The sequence below is a fragment of the Microtus oregoni genome, unplaced genomic scaffold, assembly GCF_018167655.1.
Source record: "Microtus oregoni isolate MIOR12 unplaced genomic scaffold, Mior012 000011F_ref0000422, whole genome shotgun sequence".
NCBI classification, from domain to species: domain Eukaryota; kingdom Metazoa; phylum Chordata; class Mammalia; order Rodentia; family Cricetidae; genus Microtus; species Microtus oregoni.
In genome coordinates, this window is record NW_024543070.1 from 28,240,524 (window position 1) to 28,262,658 (window position 22,135).

Consider the following 22,135-nt stretch of genomic DNA (forward strand, 5'->3'; position numbering starts at 1 on the left):
TTTATTAAAAATAGATTCTTCTCTCATACAATAATCCCAACTTCAGTTTCCACTCCTCCAGTTCCCCTCCCCCACCTCCCTTCTCCTCAGATTCACTCACCTTCTTTTTCCTCCTCAGAAAGGAGCAGGTCTCCAAGAGATGATGGTGAGACAGACAAGGTGAAAGCCCTCATGCAGAGCTGGACAAGGCAACTCAATAGGAGGAAAAGAGTCCCAGAAGCAAGCAGAATCGTCAGAGATACATACACCCACCTCCGTTGTTAGGTGTCTCACAGTAACACCAAACTAACAGCCATAACATAAACACAGGGGACCTGGTGCAAACCCATGTAGGCCCCGTGCTTGTCATGTTATTTAGTCTTTGTGAACCCTGCTTAGTTGATTTGGTGAACCATGTTCTCCCAGTGTCCTCCATCCCTGCTGACTCCTCTTCTGCAGGGTCTCCCTATCTCCAAAGGGACAGACGTGATGGAGGCCTCCAATTTAGACACTCTCTGCCTCCTTATTCTCCCCGCCATGTAATATCTGACGATGGATCTCTGCATGTGCTCCCACCTGCTACTGGAGGAAGCCTCTCTGATGACAACTGAACAAGGCACCAATCCTTGGTTTCTGAGCTATCCAGCCTCTGGTTCCAAGCTATCTAGGCAGTGTAGGGCATGTGTTCTCTCTCGTGGGGTAGGCCTCAAGTTAAAGCAAACAATTGTTGGCCGCTCCCACATGTTCTGTGCCACCACCGCACCAGCACATCTTGCAGGCAGGAGAGGTAGTAGATGGAGAGGTTTGTGGCTGGGTTGGTACCCAGGTTTCTCTTTGCACAGCCTACACATTACCTTCTCACACCAAAGACACTAGAATGTAGGGTTGAAGGCTCCAAGCCCACACCAGCTCAACCTCTCTGTGTTCAGTGAGCTGAGTGAAAGTGTCCTTGCCGATGCCCCCAACCCACTATCAGTTTTAGAGGGTGACTTCTGTCCTAACATCAGCATGATTTGTTTAGAGATCTCCACAGGACCTTCTCAGCCAACAACTCTACCAAATGGAAGCCTTGCCTGGCTATAAAATATGGCCAATTGAAATTCCATATCCTTGATTACTAGGTGTCTTCACTAAGATCAACCTCTTAAATTCCAGGAAGTTTTTACTGCACTAGGTATCTCTACCACCCCCACAATGCCTCCAGTTCCAGCTGCCTCTCCCACACTCTCTCTCCCTCCATCCCCCAAACACACACACACACACACACACACACACACACACACACAACTGACTCCCCCATGCTCCCATTCCCACTCATCCCGAGTCTGTCTCCAGAATCTGTTCTATTTCCCCTTCCCAGGGAGATTGATGATTTCCATATAGCTCTCCTCTCCAACCTGTCTGGGTCTATGGATTGTAGCTTGGTTATGATTTACTTAACAAATAATATTGTTTCTCTGATTCTGGGTTCATCTCACTCAGGATGATCTTTTCTAGTTATATCCATTTCCCTACACGTCTCATGGTGCCATTTTTTAACAACTAAGTAATGCTCCATTGTGTAAATGTACTACAATCTCTTTATCCATTCTTTCATTAAGGAAAATGTAGGCTTTTTCCAGTTTCTGACTATTATGAATAAAGTTATAGTGAACGTCAAGTGTGCTTGTGGTAGGATGGAGCATCTTTTGTATATATGCCCAGGAATGGTATAGCTGGATCTTGAGGTGGGTTGATTTCCAATTTTGAGAGAAACCTCCACATTGATTTCACAGTGGCTGTACAAGTTTGCACTCCCACCTGCAACAGCATAAGCTGTCACTTGGGTTATTGATCTTGTCCATTCTAACAGGTGTGAGATGGAATCCTAAAGTAGTTTTGATTTACATTTTACTGATGGCTAAGGATGTTAAGCATTTCTTTAGATGCTTTTCAGCCATTTGAGATTTCTCTGTTGAGAATTCTCTGTTTAGATCTGTATCCCATTTTTAATTGGATTTTTTTTAGTATCTAGTTTCTTGAGGTTTTTTTTTTTAATATTAGACCTCTATCAGATATGGAACTGGTTAAATCTTTTCCCATTTCGTAGGTGCCTCTTTGTCCAATTGATGGTGTCCTTTGCCCTACAGAAATTTTTCAGTATCATGAGGTCCTATTTATTAATTGCTTATCTCAGTGTCTGTGCTGTCCGTGTTCTGTTCAGAAAGTTGTCTTCTGTTCCAGCATGTTCAAGGCTGCTGCTCCCCACATTCTTTTCTATCAGTTGCAGTGTATCTGATTTTGTGTTGAGGTCTTTGATCCACTTGGACTTGAATTTGTACAGAGTGATAAATATGGACCTATTTGCATCCATCTACGTGCCAACATCCAGTTAGACGAGCACCATTTGTTGAAGCTTTTTTTTTCCAGTGTGTATTTCTGACTTCTTTATCAAATATCAGGTGTCTGTAGGTATATGAACTTATTTCTGGGTCTTCAATTCAGGCCCATTGATCAACATGTCTGTTATGTCAATACCATGTGGCTTTTATTACTATAGTTCTGTAGTACAACTTGAAATCAGGAATGGTGATACCTTTAGAAAGTGTCCTTGTGTTAGGATGTAGCTTCTTTTGTTATACAGAATTGTTTTAGATATCCTCGGTTTTTTTGTTTTCCCATAAGAAGTTGAGAATTGTCCTTTCAAAATCTGTAAAGACTTGTGTTGGAATTTTGACAGAGATTGCATTGAATCTGAAAATTGCTTTTGGTAGGATGGTCATTTTTTTTACTGTAATCCTAACAATTCATGAGCATGGGAGATCTTTCCATTTTCTGATTTCTCCAGTTTCTTTCTTCAGAGACTTGAAGTTTTTATCATATAAGTCTTTCACTTGCTTGGTTAGAGTTACAACAAGATATTTTGTATTATTTGAGGCTGTTGTGAAGTGTGTTGTTTCCCTGTTTCTTCCTTAGTTCCTTTTGTTTTTCATTTGTATATAGGGGAGCTTCTGATTTTTTTCCAGTTAATCTTATAGCTAAGCACTTTACTGAACATGTTTACCACCTATTGTAACAGAAGGACCTGCTTAGTTGGGTTTTATGTCCTGCCCAGTTCCCACATATGGTAAGCCCCCAAAGAAAAATCACACAGAGGTCTCCATAAGTTATAAACTGATTGGCCCATGAGCTCAGGCTTCTTATTAGCTCTTGTAGCTTATATTAATCCATTATTGTTATCTGTGTTAGCAACATGGCTCAGTACCTTTTTCAGAGGGACAAATCACAACCTGCTTCTTCGGTGGTCTGGGCAGGACTGGGGGTAATGGGCTTTCTCCCTCCTAGAATTCTCTTGTTCTCATTGCCCTGCCTCTACTTCCTGTCTGGTTGACCCGCTGCTACTTCCTTCCTGGCCAATCAGCATTTATTTAAAATATGATTGACATTGGGACCTTGGGAGCTCAGTCCAGTGCTTCAGTGTGGGTCTCTGTCTCTATCTCCATCCATCAGATGAAGGTTCTATGATGATATGCAAGATATTCATCAGTATTGCTATAGGATAGGGTCATTTCAGGTTCCCTATCCTCAGCTGCCCAAAGAACTAACTGGGGACCTCGGCTTGGGCATCTGGGAGCCACTCTAGGTTCAAGTCTCTTGCCAACTCTAAGGTGGCTCCCTTAACTAAGAATTGTGCTTCCGTGCTCCCCTATCCAACCTTCCTTTATCCCAATCATCCTTTTTCCCCAAGTTCCCCCCATTCTCCCCTTCTCCCTTTTCTCTCCCCATCTCCCCTTACCCCCATCCCACCCCACCCCCAAGATCTCAATTTTCTCCCCGGCAATTTTGTCTACTTCCCATAGCCAAGAGGACAACTATATGTTTTTCCTTTGGTTCACCTTCTTACTAAGCTTCTTTGGGATCACCAATTGTAGACTCCGTGACCCTTGTTTATGGCTAGAAACCAATTATGAGTGAGTACATCCCATATTCATCTTTTTGGGTCTGGGTTACCTCACTCAGGATAGTGTTTTCTATTTCCATCCATTTGCATGCAAAATTTGAGAAGTCATTGTTTTTTACCGCAGCATAGTACTCTAATGTGTAGATATTCCACACTTTCTTCATCCATTCTTCCATTGAAGGGCATCTAGGTTGTTTCCAGGTTCTGGCTATTACAAATAATACTGCTATGAACATAGTTGAGCAAATGCTCTTGTCATATGATAGGGCATCTCTTGGCAAAGAAGTCAGGACCACGAGGGGTGCACCCACCCACTGAGACAGTGGAGCTGATCTACTGGGAGCTCACCAAGGCCAGCTGACTGTGACTGAAAAAGCATGGGATAAAACTGGACTCTCTGAGCATGGCGAACAATGAGGGCTGATGAGAAGCCAAGGACAATGGCACGGGGTTTTGAACCTACGTAATGTGCTGGCTTTGTGGGAGCCTAGCCAGTTTGGATGTTCACCTTCCTAGAAATGGACGGAGAGGGGAGGACCTAGGACTTACCACAGGGCAGGGAACCCTGACTGCTCTTTGGACTGGAGAGGGAGGGGGAGAGGAGTGGGGGGAGGGGGAGAAGGAAGGATGGGAGGAGGGGGAGGGAAATGGGAGACTGGGAGGAGGTGGAAACTTGTTTTTTTTATCTCCTTTTCTCAATAAAAAAAATATATATAAAAAAAATATGATTGACAGAATACAGACAATTCTCCTGCACCAACCTATAGGAGTTCCCTACAGAATTTTTATGGTCATTTATGTATACTATCATATCATCTTAAAATAAAGATATTTTGGATTCTTCCTTTCCAGTTTATATCCCCTTAACATCCTTTAGTTGTCTTACTGCTCTAGCTAAAATTTAAGTACAATATTGAATAGATATGGTGTAAACAGCCTTGTCTTGTTCCTGATTTTAGTGGAATTGCTTTAAGTTTCTCTCCATTTAATTTGATGTTGGTTATAGGCTTGCTGTAAATTGCCTTTATTATGTTTGGATATGTCCCTTGTATCCCTAATGTCTCCAAAACTTTATCATGAAGGGGTTTTGGATTTTGTCAAAGGCTTTTTCAGTATCTAATGAAATGATCATGTGGGTTTTTTTTTCAGTTTATTTATCTGGTGGATTACATTTACTCATTTTCATATGTTGAGCCATCCCTGTGACTCTGTGATGAAGCCTGCTTGATCATGGTGGATGATCTTTTTGACATTTCCTTGGATTCAATTTAATAAGTGTTTTGTTAAGTATTTTTGCATCTATACTCATAAAAGAAATGTTCTGTAATTCTCTTTGTTGAGTTTTTATGTGGCTTGGGTGTCAGGGTGACAGTGGACTCATAAAGTAAATTCTGCTCCTTCTGTTTCTATTTTGTTGAATAATTTGTATTGGCATTAACTCTTCTTTGAAAGTCTGCTAGAATTCTGCTAAAACCCTCTGAACCTGGGTTTTTTTTTTTTTTTAACTTGGGAAACTTTTAATGACTTAATCTGTTTCACTAGTGGTTATAGGCATGTTGAAGTTGTTTGTCTGATTTTAACTTTGGTAAGTGGTACCTACCAAGAAAATTATTTGTTTCTTTTAGATTTTCCAATTTAGAGAAGTATAGGTTTTTTAAGTATGTCCTTATGATTCTCCAGATTTCCTTAGTGTCTGTTATATCTCCCTTTTCATTTCTGATTTTATTAATTTAGATATTCCGTCTTTTAGTTAGTTTGGATAAGGGTTTGTCTGTCCAAAAAAAACCAACTCTTTGTTTCATTGATTCTTTCAGCATTCTTTTTTATAATTTCTTGACATCTGTTCATCTTGGATGTGCTTACATCTTTCTGTTCTAGAGCTTTCTGGTATGCTGTTAGGTTGTTAATATGAGAGCTTGTCAATCTTTTATTATGTGGCCATTTCGTGCCATGAACTTTTAGTGCCACTTTTATACCCATAAATTTGGGTATGTTGTGTATTTATTTTCATTGAATTATAGAAAGTCTTTAATTTCTTTATTTCTGTCTTGAGCTATTTTTCGTTGAGTGGGAGTTATTCAGTTTCCATGAATTTGTAAGCTTTCTGTTGTTTCTGTTGTTGTTGATGCCCAGTTTTAATCCGTGGTGATTTTATAGAATTCAGGGAATTATTTCTACTTTCTTGTATCTGTTGAAACTTGCTTTTATGTCCTAATATGTGGTCAATTTTGGGGAAAGTCCCATGAGATGCTGAGAAGAAGGTGTATTCTTTTGTGTTTGAGTGAAATGTTCTGTAGTTATGTTCATTTGCTTTATGCTGTCAGTTAGCTGTAGCATTTCTTCCATTTAGTTTTTGTCTAGATGACCTGTTCATTGATGAAAATGAAGTATTGCAGTCTCCCACTTTCAGTGTGTGAAGGTTAATGTGTGATTTAAGCTGTCATAGTTTTTCTTTTATAAAGGGGGGTACCCTTGTGTTTGGTGCATAGATAGTAAGAACTGAAATGTCATCTTGGTGAATTTTTCCTTTGATGAATATGTAGTGTCCTTTTCTATCTCTTTTGATTGATTTGGTTTGAAATCTATTTTGTTAGCTATTAATATTGCTACACCAGCTTGCTTCTTAGGTCTGTTTGCTTGGAATAATATCTTTTTCCAACCATATATTTGAGGCATTGTTAATGTTGAGGTGTTTCTTGTATGTAACAAAAGAAAAGGTCCTGTTTTCATATCCATTCAGTTATTCTGTGTCTTTTTATTGGGGAATTAAGGCCATTTATATTAAGGGATATCAATGAACAATGACTGTTAATTCCTGTTATTTTGTTGTTGTCTGTGGTGGTGGTCACAGTCTATCTGTCTGTGTGTGTGTGTGTGTGTGTGTGTGTGTGTGTGTGCGAGTGTGCGCATGCCTTCTTTCTTTTGGTTTTACTGATGTGAAATTATTTATTTCCTGCATTTTCATGTGTGCAGTTAACCTCATTGGTTTGAATTTTTTCCTTCTAGCACTTTGTGTAGGGCTGGGTGTGTAAATAGATATTGTTTAAATTTGACTTTATCATGGAATATCTTGTTTTTTCCATTTATGGTGATTGAACGTTTTCCTGGGTATAGTAACTAGGGCTGGTATCTGTGGTCTCCTAGAGTCTCCAGTACTATTGAGAAGTCAGGTGTATTTTTCTAATAAATCTGCCTTTATATGTTACTTGGTCTTTTTCACTTGTAGCTTTTAATATTCTTACTTTGTTCTGTATAGTTAGTGTTTTGATTATTATGAGGTGAAGGTGATGTGGGATTCCCCTCTATATACTGTGAATACCATTGGTTAATAAAGGAACTGTTTTGGGCCTGTGCAGGGAATAGAGGTGGGCAGGGAAAACTAAGCTGAATACACGGAGTCAGAGAGAAACCATGTAGCCCCACTGGAGACAGACACTGGAACTTTACCCAGTAAGCCACAGCCTCATGGCTATACACAGATTACTAAAAATGGGTTAAATTGAGATATAAGAGTTAGCCAATAAAAAGCTAGACTTAATAGGCCAAGCAGTGATCCAAATAATACAGTTTCTAGGTGGTTATTTTGGTTCTGGGCAGCCGGGATGAACAAGTGGCCTCTTTACAACAGTGAGGGGACTTTTTTCTGGTCCAATCTATCTGGTATTCTGTATGCTGTTTGTACCTTTATAGGCTTCCCCTTCTCTTGGTTAGGAATTTTTTTTCCTATGATTTTGTGGAAACTGTTTTCTTGGCCTTTGACTGGTATTCTTCTCCTTCTCTATTTCTATTAATTTGTAGGTTTGGTCTTTTCATGGTGTTCCAAATTTCCTGGATGTTTTGTGTCAGGAATTTTCTATTCTATCTTAAATACCTGATATTCTCTCTTCTCTCTGTCTCTCTCTCTGTCTCTCTCTCTGTCTCTCTCTCTCTCTCTCTCTCTCTCTCTTTCTCTCTCTCGTTGCAAGCAAGGAGAGGGGGCTCTTTGTTTGTCCCGTCCACCCGGCTAACTTACACCTGAAATAACCACACAGAAACTGTATTAATTAAAACACTGCTTGGCCATTTACTCTAACTTCTTATTGGCTAACTCTTACATATTAGTTTAGCCCATCTCCATTAATCTGTGTATCGCCACGTGGCAGTGGCTTACCATGGCATCTAGGCATCTGGGTTTTTGGGTGATTGGTTTCTCTCAGTTTGATGAGAATTTTGTTCCTTGGTTTCTGTTTCCTCTCTGGAAACAGTAAAACAGGCTGAATGTTGTCTGTTTTACTGGCCTGCTCAGCTGGTGTATGCATGGTGGATGGGAGGTCAGGAGGAGATGGTTTGAGGGATCCACAGGAAGCATCAATGGGATTGTGGTGGGGGCTACCACTGGTGTTCTGTTGCAGTGTAGTAGTGGGAGCGGTGGGGCTGCGTCTCACCACCCGGCTAGCTTTACCCGAAATAATTACACGGAAACTGTATTCTTTTAAACACTGTTTTGCCCTTTAGTTCCAACCTCTTATTGGCTAGCTCTTACATATTGACCTAACCCATTTCTAATAATCTGTATAGCCCACGAAGTGGCTTACCAGGGAAGATCTTAACCTGCGGCTGTGTTGGGAGTGAGAATCATGGCGACTCTCTGACTCAGCTTTTTTCTCCCAGCATTCTGTTCTGTTTACTCCACCCACCTAAGGCCTATCAAATGGGCCTAGGCAGTTTCTTTATTAATTAACCAATGAAAGCAACAGATTAGAAAGAAATCACTCCCACATCATTGCAGCTCTAGGGGCAACGCTGAGAATTGGTTCTGGGATAATAGAGAGAGTAGGGCTGGGGGGGGGGTGGATCTGTGGACTGCCTGCCAGGTCTTCTAGCAGGTGTTGCCTATAGCTGGCCACCCGGGTTGAAGGCTGGGACATAGCAGTATGACAGGAAGGGAAGGACTGATCCTAGGTTTATGGTCTCAGTATCCTGGCAGATACAAATAAAAATTCACTCCAAAAAAAATGTAAAATTAATTATGATGATTATAGTGTAACTTTGTAAAATATTCTAAAATCTATAAATTCTATATTTTATATAAGTGGTATGATAGATGAATTATAACCTAAATAAGCTTTTATATAAAAAGGAGGTAACATTACCCAATGCCTTGGATTTTTTTTATAAGTAAGTTTTCAGAAAGTAAATTTTAATAAAAACTATGTAGATACCTGAAGAAATTCAACCCCATGAACAAGAACCAACCTAAATTATAAAAAGCATGATGAACACTGAGGTTTCTCCCCAGTGTTGCTTCAAGGGAGGAACACACGATTGAGGCTGTAGACTTGGGACAGCATCCAAACACTAACCTTATGCTTCTGGTAACAGCAGAGGACAGTCCCACTGTTCCTAACTTCTTCATGTTTTCTCTTTTCTGGCAGGGTCTTGAACTTGTAAGTTATATAGCTGAGGTGACCCTGAACTCTTAATTCTCCTGCCTCCACCTCCCAAGTGCTAGTATTACAGGCTAAACCATCAGACCCAGCTTCTGCCTGAGAAATCCTAAAAGTAGGGCCAAAGTATTTGCTTCTAAGTAGTTTATCTGTGTCTAAGAACAAAGCTCAAGAATATTTATAGAAATAGAAAACATCAAAAAAAAAAAAGAAATAGAAAACATCTACCACTCAGTAATTTCTGGCATCTAATCATAGGTTACCAGTCAGGAAACTACAGTATTAATGGGGGAAATAGGTTAATTAGAACAAATCCAGAACTAACGCACATTTTGGAATCAGCACCAGAGGATAAGATGTATACATATCACTGGAAGGTGAAATAAGTTATGATTCATCCACCCCCGTAGACCATGCATCCCATTCTTAACACAGTAAACCTAGGAAAGGGAAGAGGCTTTCTTCAGCACCCCAACATTCATATTGCTCTGCCTTAATGTGGCTTCATTCAGTGTTCTGTCAGTTTCTATTGGTGATCAGAAGGCCTGATCCGTCAATGAATCTCACGGCATTTAGAGCATAGAAAATCTCACCATTTTTTCATCTTTGCACAATTATATATAATGCTGTGTAGTATAGTGCTGTATCTGTGTTGAGTTTGTTTGAACATTACTGTTGATTTTCTGTGTTTACAGCCAATGAAGACCAGCCAGAGAAGCCTCACTTTGACGGTCGCAGTGTGATATTTGAACTAGATTCGTGCAACGGTAATGGGAAGGTTTGCCTCGTCTACAAACATGGGAAACCTGGTAAAGATCATTTCCAAAGCATGATTCTACAGTATGGGTGTGGTCTTCCCTGAACTTGCCTGTCAGCTATCAGTGAACAAAAAGCTCTCTGAGATGCTGTCATATCTCTTCTTTGTGCCAAGACTCAGCCCCTCTGATCCCCTCTGAACATCTCCTACTAAGCTAATTTCTGTATTCCATCTCCTTGTGTGAGTCACTTTGAACAGTCCATGGGACACATGAGAAAAGCTTCAGGAACGACTCATTCTGTTCATATGGTTGTGCTTTTGATAAGCATTCGGGAAATGTGGTACCTTTTTTAAATACTTTTATATGTAAGCCAGTTAAGAGCAATAGAAATCTGAATTACTAGACCTCAAGTCCCCACATTGAAAACCAAGAGAAAGCAGGGCTAAATGATAGTTATTGAGAGACTATGAATACCTAAACAGAAACCACTGCCTGCTCCTGCAGACTGAATCTAGAGCTGATCACATTTAAGCGCTCTTCTTACCTCGTTCCGGTGGTGTGAAGAGGCATAAAGATTAGACATTACCTCTGGGGAGAAGAGATTGTTTCCAGGTAAAGCTGCTGTAGAGAAAGACCTGGAGATGCATTGTAAACAATGATTGGAATTAGATATGAGAAAGGAGTGAAAGGGATAACAAAGCAGAGGGAAGGATGGCTAGAAGCCATTATCATGAAAAAGTTCAACTGATTTGTGGTAATGACAGTTCTCTTTGAATGAGCTTAAGTGATTAGCCTGTGCTCATCTCATTCAAAAGAGATGCAGCCACTTCCTCTCATGCAGAGCTTGGCAGGCTTTCCTCTCTGAGCAAAAAGGTCTGGACAGTCTAGAAGACTAAAGAGTTGTTCAAGGCTGGTTAGGAGAGTGGCAAGGTTCAAATGAAAATGGTCAGGTAGTTTTGGAGAAGGAAGAGAGTAGGTGGGAAACACCTAGGGGAAGATGTTACAACTTTCTAGAAAGCTAATGAGCCAGAATAGGCTAAAGGTGACAGAAATGGAAGGTCACAGATGGATATAAGATAGGAGCTGGCTTAATAGTGCCTGGGTTAGCTGACCTAGGACAGGGTATCATATGAGCGGGACTGCAGGAGTGAGCAGGTATAGACCGGTGCTTCTCAGCCCCTTTGGTAGTCACATTATGATTCATAACAATAGCCACAAAAACAATTTTATGGCTGGAGTTCACCAACATGAGGAACTGTATTAAAGGGTGACAGCATTGGGAAAGTTGAGAACCACTAGTATAGACTCTTACATTGGATTTTTGTTATTATTTGCTTTCAAAGCACTTTTGATTAGAGACCTCTTTTTTAAAAGATTGTTTCTTACAGTTTCTTTCCATCAAAAAAGGAGGGAGTGCTGAGTCCACACAGAACAGAAGCATCTACTGAGATAGCCTTAATGAAATGCCTCATGGTCAAAGCCATTGTGTGATCAATCGGGAATCCATGAGTATCAGATTAATGAGAAAAAGCAGCTATGAAAGAGCAGAACTGGGGGCATAGAAGGAGAGTTTTATTTTGTGCTTTAAAACCTTTTTATTATGAGTTTCCCTTAACTTTCAATGTATATTGACATTTTAGCTAAAAGGAAAAACATAAAGCTGTCCCTTTCTTCTTATACTGTTTAGGATTAGCTCATGACACTGAGATCTGGTTCCTGGACAGAGCATTATACTGGCATTTTCTCACAGATACCTTTACTGCCTATTACCGCCTGCTCATCACCCACCTGGGCTTGCCCCAGTGGCAATATGCCTTCACCAGCTATGGCATTAGCCCACAGGCCAAGGTAAGGAGAGACTACCACCATCCCAAAATCTGTTGTGTATCAAGAATTTCCTGTGAAAGTGTTACATTCCAAAATCCATCCGCAGTAATAGATGAAGGGGTGGAACCCAGATTTTCAGTAAGCAGTGCTTCCATTGTTGGCTGATAGCCTCACATGATTTGCATCTAATTAAGTAATCAGGATCAACTGGGGTGTTATTTTTAATTAAATGTCACTGAGGGCTTGGGTCCAGATAACTGTTTTTTGATTAGCAATACAAACCCTTAGAAGGATTAACAAGTTTCTACTTGCCCTCTGCTCCTGGTATACATCTTCATTGGCAGGCACAGCTGTCAGTATGTATGCCCTCCTTGAGAGACTCATTACATGTAAAGTATTAATGCATGGGGTTTGTTGTTGTTGGTGGTTTTGTTTGTTTATTTTGGGGTTTTTTAAAATCTTTGTGCTAACACAAATGTGGCAATTCTGCACTTTTATCTTTTCACTTAGCATTCCATATGGGTACATATAGAACTATCTTCTGCATACAGACTGGGCATCATTTCAAACAGGGATGCCAGGCTTATACAGCCTGCCCTGAAAATACCAAGTGGTGGCTAGAAATTTTTAGTGGAATGAACTGGTCTTGTCTAAAGAAAAATCATAGTGATTTCTTATAGGACTTAATTAGCAAAAAATTAGAGACTGCATTCCTCTGTGGCTTTAATAGATATGGGCTCATTCTTTTCCTATTTTCATAAGAACAGCTTCCATGCAATCAGTGCTGTGAAGTGTTTGGGTCACACAGTGGCACAAAAGAAAAAGAAAATGTGGCTGTCCTTTTTTCGATGGCTTTCTGAGCAACTGCAGGTCTAGAGCACCAGCGCACAGCTTCCCATAGGGAAGTTCTGCAGGTCTAGAGCACCAGCGCACAGCTTCCCATAGGGAAGTTCTGCACGCACCTCTGCCACATCCCCTGGACTTTCCATGGTGGGCACCGTCTGTGCTTTGATGGCAAGTGGAGGACGTTGTCCCCTGGTGAGCTCAGTAGTTCTCATACTGCACTGGATATGCTTGACCAGGAGCTGAGGGGTCTTTCATCACTTACTGTTAGTTTTTAAGGCAGTTTTTCATTAAAAAAAAATGTATAAAATCAGCATTACGTCACTGGGTATGTAGACCAGAAATGTATTAGATTTTATAGCTTTTTGAATTTTGAAATAATCACATATACTTTACCAGCTGACAGTCTAAAAAAAATGTGGGTTAGTGATGGTCAGTTTGTAATGTCTGTCCTATGTGTCCCTGCTCTCGGCCCATTTCCCCTTCAGGCTGTGACTCTTTCTCACTTCTGCCTTACAGCAATGGTTCAGTATGTACAAACCCATCACCTACAACAACACAAGCCTGCTCACAGAAGAGACCGACTCCTTTGTGAATAAGCTGGACCCCAGCAAAGTGTTCAAGAGCAAGAACAAAATCTTAATCCCCAAAAAGAAAGGGCCTGTGCAGCCTGCATGTGGCCAGAAAGGACCCGGGCCCTTAGCTCCTCCTTCTGCTAAACCTTCCTCTGGCTCTGGAAACCCTGTCCGAAAATAAACATCCCATCAGCTTTACAGCAGTGATATCAATGCACAGATGCCCCATCCGCAGGCACTTTGTGACTGCAGGCTTTCTCCTGGGGACCAAAGCCTTAGCCAGGAGTTGGGAAGACCACATAAATTCTCCCCAGGAGTCCTTTCCTCCACAGGTTGTGCCAACCCCATCTCCGAAACCAGCTAAGACTTTCAGGTGTGTCTAGAGATGTTTTGTTTTTACATTTATACCCAATTCTTAATGTCTTAGCAGTAATTAGGTCCTCCCAAGTAAACCCATGGCTCAACTCATCATCATCAGTAACAACTAGTCATGTGACCATCTCAGTTACGAAAATTTTATACCCTCAGTTTCATTAGCCACATTTCGATTATGGATTCCATATGGGATAGCACGGAGACGGGGAGCACTTCTGTCCTGGAAATGTTGCATGCGAACACTTTCATGTTGTCAATGCATACTGTTAATACCTTAGCTTTAGAGGCTGTATGTTTTGAGAAGACACTTTCAAAGACACAGTCTTGTGTTTTTTATGATCTATACCACAAACACATCTCACTTAAGTCATTTCTTTTTTTTAATTTAATGTAAAAACCCACGTTTCTGATCATTTTCCTGTTTCCAGCTTTGTATGGATATTTCTACGTTTGCCAAAACCAACTTTTTAAGAGATTGACTCGTGTTGTATTTTATCTGTTAAAGCCAGTCTGTTCACAAGAACTTTTAGCTGTTCTGCTCATTCACAGCTGGGAGCTGTCTCTCCCATCTACCTCTGTTCTAAGCAATACCCTGCCTGGAACAGTGTGGGTGCCAGGAGGCCTTTGTAAGCATGTCCTGTAATTCAGAAGAAACATGATGGTATTAGACACTGAGCCATCCCACAGGTTTATCTTCTGTTAAATATTAGGCATATAGCAAAATTTCTATAAAGAAATTACTCTGATTTTCAGTTAAGAATATCTAATTCCTTCCTCTGTAGTCCTGGCAGTGGGCAACCCCAATGTTCTTAATGGCTACAATTTTTGTACTGATATTCCAGAGGTAGAAAAATAAAGAGTTCTGAGGAAGGGGAGACTGCACACACCCTTTCCCATTGGCTAGCATATGCTTTCTTGATATTTTCTATCAGTGGTTGTCCATCTAGGTTTTGTGTGCTGCCTCTTCCTACTAGTCACACTAGGCTTCTCTTTTCTGTTGTGATGGGAGCTACAGGTCTCTCTCTCTCTCTCTCTCTCTCTCTCTCTCTCTCTCTCTACCTGCACTCCTCTGACATCACCTTGAATATTTATGAACATTTCAAATTCTTGTTTGGGGGGCTGGAAAGATGGTTTAGCAGTTAAGGGCATGCACTGATAATGCAGAGAACCCAAATTCATCTTTAGCACCCACATGAAGCAGCTCACAGCCACCTGTAACTCCAACTCCAGGGGACCCAAAGTGCCCTTTGGCCTCCACAGGAACCTATGCACACACAAAGAATAAAAAGACTTGAAAAACATATTTTTTGTTGTTGTTGTTGTTCATTATAATAATACTCAGGAAGGGGATGGGGTCTTCAGTCTTTGTCTTACAATCTCTATTGCTGTGAAGAGACATCATAACCATGGCAACTCTTATAAGGAAACATTTCATTGAGATGGATCACTTCCACTTGAAGAGGTTCAGTCCATTATCATCATGGCGGGGAGCATGGTGGTGTATAGGCAGACACGGTGCTGGCTACCTCTTGATCAGAAGACAACAAAAAGTGGTTTGTGACACTGTGAGTAGCTTGAGCAAAGGAGACCTCAAATCCCACCCCGACAGTGACATTCTTCCTCCAACAAGGTCACACCTCCTAATACTGCCACTCCCTGTGAGCTTATGGGGCCATTTACATTCAACCTACCACAGTCTTTCTCCTCCTACCACTTCCATACCGCCAGGATCTCTGTGAGTTCAAGACCAGCCTGGTCTACAAAAGCTAGTTCCAGGATAGGCTCCAAAGCCACAGAGAAACCCTGTCTTGAAAAACCAAAAAAGAAAAAAAAAAAAAGGAATTAGTCATCAAGGACTGGCAGACTGCCTGGCTGCATCCACATCTTTTAATAGTTCAGATACTGAAAGGTAAGTGCTCCAGTGTATTTTGGGAGTACACAGAGCTTCATGTTAGCAGTGTATTCCAATGTTTTAAAACATGCTGATACATGATCCTAGTTTATGTTTCAAGACACGGTCTGTCTCTATAACCCAGGCTGGCCTCAACTTTGCATCTGTCCTGCCTCCATTTTTCCAATGCTGGAATCAGGGCACGTACCACCATACCTGTCCACTTCCAATGGAAAAATGTTTAAAACAACATCAATCTATCTTCTGAAGCAAAAGCAGCTTCAAAACCAACAGTATAACATTCAGTGTGGCAAAAAAAAAAAAATTCTTTATGTGTAACTTGAGGATATGACTGTTGTGACTGTGGCAGATTACCCATAATTTAGGAGATAATGTGAACCTTTTTAAATGATTTATTGTACTTGAACATTTAAAAATGTGTAACAGTTCCAAGGAAATCCAACAGTACCAGGCCGTCATTTGTCTGCTTTTGTGTTAAAATTAGAAGCAATCTTACATTATCTCCATGTAGTAAGTATCCTTCACTTGGTATCTGTGGAGCTCTTGAGTTTGATAGCACAAATGAAGCACCAAAGGAGTGGTGAACAACACACGCATCTCTGCTCATGTGTATTCTTATTTGTCTCATCATACTGCCCTTAAAGGCCAGAATTAAGCAGAGCAGTAAATCAAGAGAAGCCCTGTATAGGTGCTATACACATAGGCTACTCACCCAGGAAACTGGCTCTTTGAAGAGAAAAATGGGCACTTCTAGCAGAGTCTTAACATGGAAGATGAATGAGTTAAGTGGGAGAAACCCCCCATGAGGCTGATGTTTTTAAAAATGCAGTTAGTCAAGTGGTGGTGGTTCATGGCTTTAATCCCAATACTTGGGAGACAGAGGCAGGCAGATCACTCAGAGTACAAGGCCAGCCTGCTCTACAAATTGAGTTCCAGGACAGCCAAGGCTGTTATGCAGAGAAACCCTGTCTCAAAAAAACACAAAAAAGTAAAAAAAAAAAAAAAAAAAAAAAAAAAAAAAAAAAAAAAAAACAACTTTTTAAAAAGTGCAGGAAAAATGTTAGTATATGTTATACAAGAAACTTAACTGCCCAGGAAAAAATCCCTGTTTTAAAGTCACAAAATGAGAAGAGAGCTGAACCCCTCATGCTGTAATGTGTAATGATGTAGCTAGTAGCACATACCACACACAGTGTCACGTCCCTGCTTGTAGGGAGGCAGCCAGGCCAAAGACAAGGATGAAAGGGTCCAGCTAGTATGCACACAATAGCCTTTAGAATCTAATGCTTAAAGCACTGGTATCACATGGAAAATAAGATTCTTGGATTGCAGTTCAGATCTACAAAATCAGAATTGCCAAGGAAGATTCCAGGTATCAGGATTCTCTTTCCTTTTTTTTTTTTTTAAGACAAGACCTCGCCATGTATCTCAGACTGGCCTACAGCTATGTAGTCTCCTGCCTTACACATACAGACACACCCTGCCACTAATGTTTTAATTACAGACGTACACCACTATGCCCACTATGGGATTTTAAGTCAATTTGACAGTAATACTGAGTCTGAAACATTCTGCTTAAGGTCTGAGTTGTTTGGTTTTAATTTCATGAAAAATAAAAAATCTTTTTGTAATCCAGTAAAGCATATATAATACCTGGAATAGAGGGGCTGAAGATATGGCTTAAAGGTTAAGAGCACTGGCTGCTCTTCCAGAGGATACAGGTTCAACTCCCAGCACCTACAAAGCAGCTCACAACTATCTATAACTCCAGTTTTAGGGGATCTGGTACCCTCACACAGATATGCAGTCAAAACACCAATACGTATAAAATAAGTGAAAATTTTTTTAAAGAATAATGAATAGATTCAGGCGAGGGTGGCACACACCTTTAATCCCAGCACTTGGGAGGAAGAGGCAGGCAGATCTCTGTGAGTTCAAGGCCAGCCTGGTCTATAAGAGCTAGTTCCCAGGATAGGCTCCAAAGATATTAAACATTTACAGATATGAATACAACAGTGCCCATCACAGTTTCAATAGTTACTGTCTCATGGCTAAAGTTTTAGCTATACTCCTATTTCTCTAAATTTGTCTCTTAAACAATTGCAACCTATTAGTTTTTAAGCCATATGTCTTCCTTAGGTTTTAGAGGTTGCTCTGATAGTTATAATGCATGTTCCTTTCTCTGTTTAGAGCAGTAGTTCACACAGGGTCCCTGGTCGCACTATCTGTGCAAAGTAATTCTGACCATTACAGCTGAATGGACTACAGGTAGGTAGCAAACCATGGCTGTGCTCTTAAATTTGGAATATGTAGATAGATCCCCTACTTGGCTTCAGTCAATCCCACTTTGTACCATAACCAACAGCAATTTATAGAAGATAGTATTTTTCTTACAGTTCCAAAGGCATCCATAATGGCAGGAGAGGCATTGCTGCAGGCAGCCAGAGCAGGAAACTGAGAGCATATATTCACCTGCAAACATGATGCAGAGAAACCAGGAGCAAAGCTATACTATAACTCTAAAAGGTCACCCCTTTCCTCCAACAAGGCCACACTTCCTAAATACTCTATGGCTTCCCCAAGCACCACCAATCAGGGACCCACTACTCAAATATGTCGACCTATGGAGAATACCAGCCAAGGATTTTCTTATAAACCCACACAGCCTCCATAATGGAGTTGTGACTGCTAAATGAGTTCAGGCATAGAATCAGTCCTCAGAAAAGGCAGTTGCTGCTTTTCCTGTTCTCCCTTTCTAATGTGTTCCCACTGTTTCTAGGTGTCGACTGTCTGCTAGCAGCTGTGCTCTCCTAAGCCATTCACTCTTTGTTCCAAGACACCAGTTTGGTTCTCCCCTGTGCCTGTTTACCTGCCGTTTCCTCCTGCAGTTCAGCTCGAGTGTGCCTCTTTCCAGAACTTGATGTAGCCCCAGCTCTCCTGTAAGGAGATTACCATTCAGTGAATTTTGGTCATCTTACCTGACCTCTGTGGTTCCAGCAGATTTTTGTGACCAGGGGTTTTTGTGCTACTTTGGAAAACCATCCTAATCATTATGAAGCCCCATGGACCATTAATATATAAAATTTAAGTTGGTTATACAAAATTTTGCATTAAGACAAATGTGTCATATTTTAGGACATCTAAAAATTAATGAGGAAAAAGCTATGAAATTGCGTAGCTTTTTAAAAATTGAGAAGACAGTAACTGCCTTATTTTAGAGTCTGGATACCCTTAGTCTAGCTTACAGATTGTATTTGTCAGAAAACCCTGTCATAATGAAATACATTACACATGAAGCCACGAGTGCCCCTCATCTTTTCTGCACCACGTATTCTCTACTCAGAAGCCTAGCTGACTGGGTATCCCACCAGCAGCTATCTTGATAAGACTCTTAAAGAACAAAAAAGTAACTTGTGAGACATGCTGGGATGTACCACATCTTATCCTGTGTCTAGGAAATGTTCTTCAGCAGCGTCGATGCTCCATTTCTTCGGATGTAAAATGAAAATTTATGGAAGGGCTGTAAAACTCTATTAAATAATGCAAATCAAGTACATGGAGATGGCTTCAATAAGCAACAGCTTTTTAAATAGCATTCAGAAAGTCCATTTTCTCCCCATGAATTACCTAACCAACAGAACCGACTACTCTACTGGATGATATTTTGAGAAAATTGATGATCTATTTTAATACATATCTTCACTGTCTATTTCAAAGTCATTAGCTTTCTTTTAAAATTGAAAAGACATTTCATTTCTTAAGCAATTTGGTACTTTTGTGGTGTAGTTATCTCTCTGATAAAATGATTTCTAATCAAAACTAGAAATAGCTAAAGAATGCTGGATAACTGAAATTTAATTCGATGACAGCCTCGCGCAGCTTCTGTTATGCCTCCTAAGGAGAGGGATCATGGTTCTCCCTTTCCCAACTGATTGCCCAGCCCTGGCATGCAGTTACCTCCAGACCTGGCTCTCTGTGCAAATTTGTATAGTTATACCATTTTTTTAAGGACTGCCATAACGAGTTACAACAAACTTGATGGCTTAATAGAACATAAATTTACTCTCATGTACTTCTGGAATCCAAAAGTTCAAGATCAGTTTCATAGAGCCAAAATCCAGGTGTCACTAAAACTGTACTTGGGAGGCTGTCCTGGAGAGCCTGTCCTTGCCTCCTCCAGTAGATGTTACTTTGGGGGCACATCAATTCTTGCTGCTTCTGCTTCACCTTCTCTTCTGTGTTTCTCAAGTCTCTTCTGGCTGACCTTCATAAGGACTTGTGATTGGATATGAGGCACACCTGGACACTGCAGGATGCTCTGCCCGCACCTGTAAATGTCTTCTTTAGAAAGGAATGTTAGACTTCAGAGATTAGAACCTGAGGTCCCAGAGGTGCCATGAGTCAATGTGCCACAGTAGTGTTTGCTACTACACCGCTTCAAGGGACCATGAATGATGTAAATTTTTGTTTTGAGAGCCACAGATGATCTAGAAGCAACTTAAGAGCTAAGAGACTAAACTGCTACTTGTGCCCCTGCTCTTCATCCCTGTGTTGTGTTCAACAATGAACTTAAAAGAAGAAAAAGACTGTATCTCCAGCCTTCCCAGGCTCTATGCACAGTCTCCTTTATCCCCAATTCCCTTTAAGTTACTTTAAACAGAAAATAAAGCCTTACTGCTGAGTAGTACTCTAATATGTATATATTCCATACTTTCTTCATCCATTCTTCCATTAAAGGGCATCTAGGTTGTTTCCAGGTTCTGGCTATTACAAACAATGCTGCTATGAACATAGTAGAGCATATACTTTTGTTGTATGATAAGGCCTCTCTTGGGTATATTCCCAAGAGTGGTATTGCTGGGTCCAGGGGTAAGTTGATCCCGAATTTCCTGAGAAACTGCCACACTGCTTTCCAAAGTGGTTGCACAAGTTTGCATTCCCACCAGCAATGGATGAGGGTACCCCTTTCTCCACAACCTCTCCAGCAAAGGCTATCATTGGTGTTTTTGATTTTAGCCATTCTGACAGGTGTAAGATGGTATCTTAAAGTTGTCTTGATTTGCATTTCCCTGATCACTAAGGAAGTTGAACATGACCTTAAGTGAAAAAAAAAATCAGTTATCTTCAACAAAATAACATTTACCTCTCATCACATCCCAGCATTTATGTGACACAGTAGTACCTATGATAATGACCTGAAGGATTAGCAATGACATCTTACACAGGTAAAGTAGCACACTCTTTAACAAAGGTCTTATAGAGACATTTAGAATGTAAAAATTGCTAATACAGGGCCCAGAGAGATGACTCAGGCTGCTCTTGCAGAAAACCAGAGTTCAGTTACTAGCACCTGTATCAGGCTGCTCACATCCATCTAAAACTCCTATCCCAAGGGATCTTATGCCTCTTCTGGATTTTACAGAGTACACACACACATTTTAAAATTGCTAAATGGAGGGGGATAGATTATAAAGTGGCAACAAGAACAGGAAATAAAACCCTCCAGTTTCACTAAAAGATAATGTTACTAAGCTTAAAGGTACAAAATGGTTTTTTTCAAGGCTCTTTTGAGCTTTTTTAATGTATCTGTTTGATCGGTAGACTTGAACAATCCAAAAGGAAAAGAAATGGAAAACAGTGTTCTAGAGCTATCCTGAAAGGTAGGCTTGACAGACTTACTGGTATATTTTAACTACACTTTGACACTTCCCAACAAGGACCTCAGTTTACCTCCTGCAGCATGTCTACACTAACACTCCCTCAACAAGCATCTCTGGGTAAATAAAAGAGAATTCAAGAGCTGACCTCTTGCACCACAGTCTTGTTTATTCCACATGATAGGACATGGAAAACTGGTGAGAATCTTCTGTCTTTTTTCTGGCTTTCAGGACAGGAAAAGCCAAGCATAGTTCACTAGGCACATACTGTGAAGAAGGCTTTGCTCAAACATGTCCTATTGATCAATTCCTTTCTAGCGTGAGAGTTGTCAACACCAAAAAAAAAAAAACCTTATTTGTATCTATTCCTAAATAAAATGAATCACTCATGCACGCACATGCACGCACACCACAACTTCAGCTTGCTACCTATGCTACCTAGGTTGCACAAGGACAACTAACCCACAGAGATAGTAGGGAGTCATATGAAGACAGCTAGCCAATTGGGCAAGGATATTCACCTGACATTCTCCACTGCTAAGCTGATGTCACCCCCTAGAGTAAGCTCCTGCAACCTACACATTTAATTTGTCTAAAAACTTCCCTTTGCCTAGCCTCCATAGACACCTAGCAATGTACCGTAGTTCACCATAGCACATGCCATGCCCTGGATTGCAACATCCCTGCTAGTCCTGAACAAACAACATCCCTGCTAGTCCTGAACAAACAACATCCCTGCTAGTCCTGAACAAACAAACTCAGCCCCTTTTCTGTTTTTAGGTTGTCAGTGGTAACGAAAAAGTTCTGTTTGGGAAAATTGCATTTGGTTTTATCTAAGTCTCA

The 22,135-nt window shown here is 40.6% G+C and overlaps 1 protein-coding gene across 1 annotated transcript in view; it reads left to right on the forward strand.

Annotated features, from left to right (window-relative positions):
- The window catches only part of LOC121453472 (tubulin polyglutamylase complex subunit 2-like), a 59,347-nt gene extending 44,329 nt beyond the window's left edge, over positions 1–15,018 (forward strand). The window contains exons 5-7 of the mRNA XM_041660277.1: positions 10,041–10,154; positions 11,791–11,951; positions 13,293–15,018. Coding sequence (XP_041516211.1) covers positions 10,041–10,154; positions 11,791–11,951; positions 13,293–13,529 — 512 coding nt within the window. The 3' untranslated portion in view covers positions 13,530–15,018. The remainder of the gene's footprint in view (positions 1–10,040; positions 10,155–11,790; positions 11,952–13,292) is intronic.
- Positions 15,019–22,135: the final 7,117 nt, after the last annotated feature.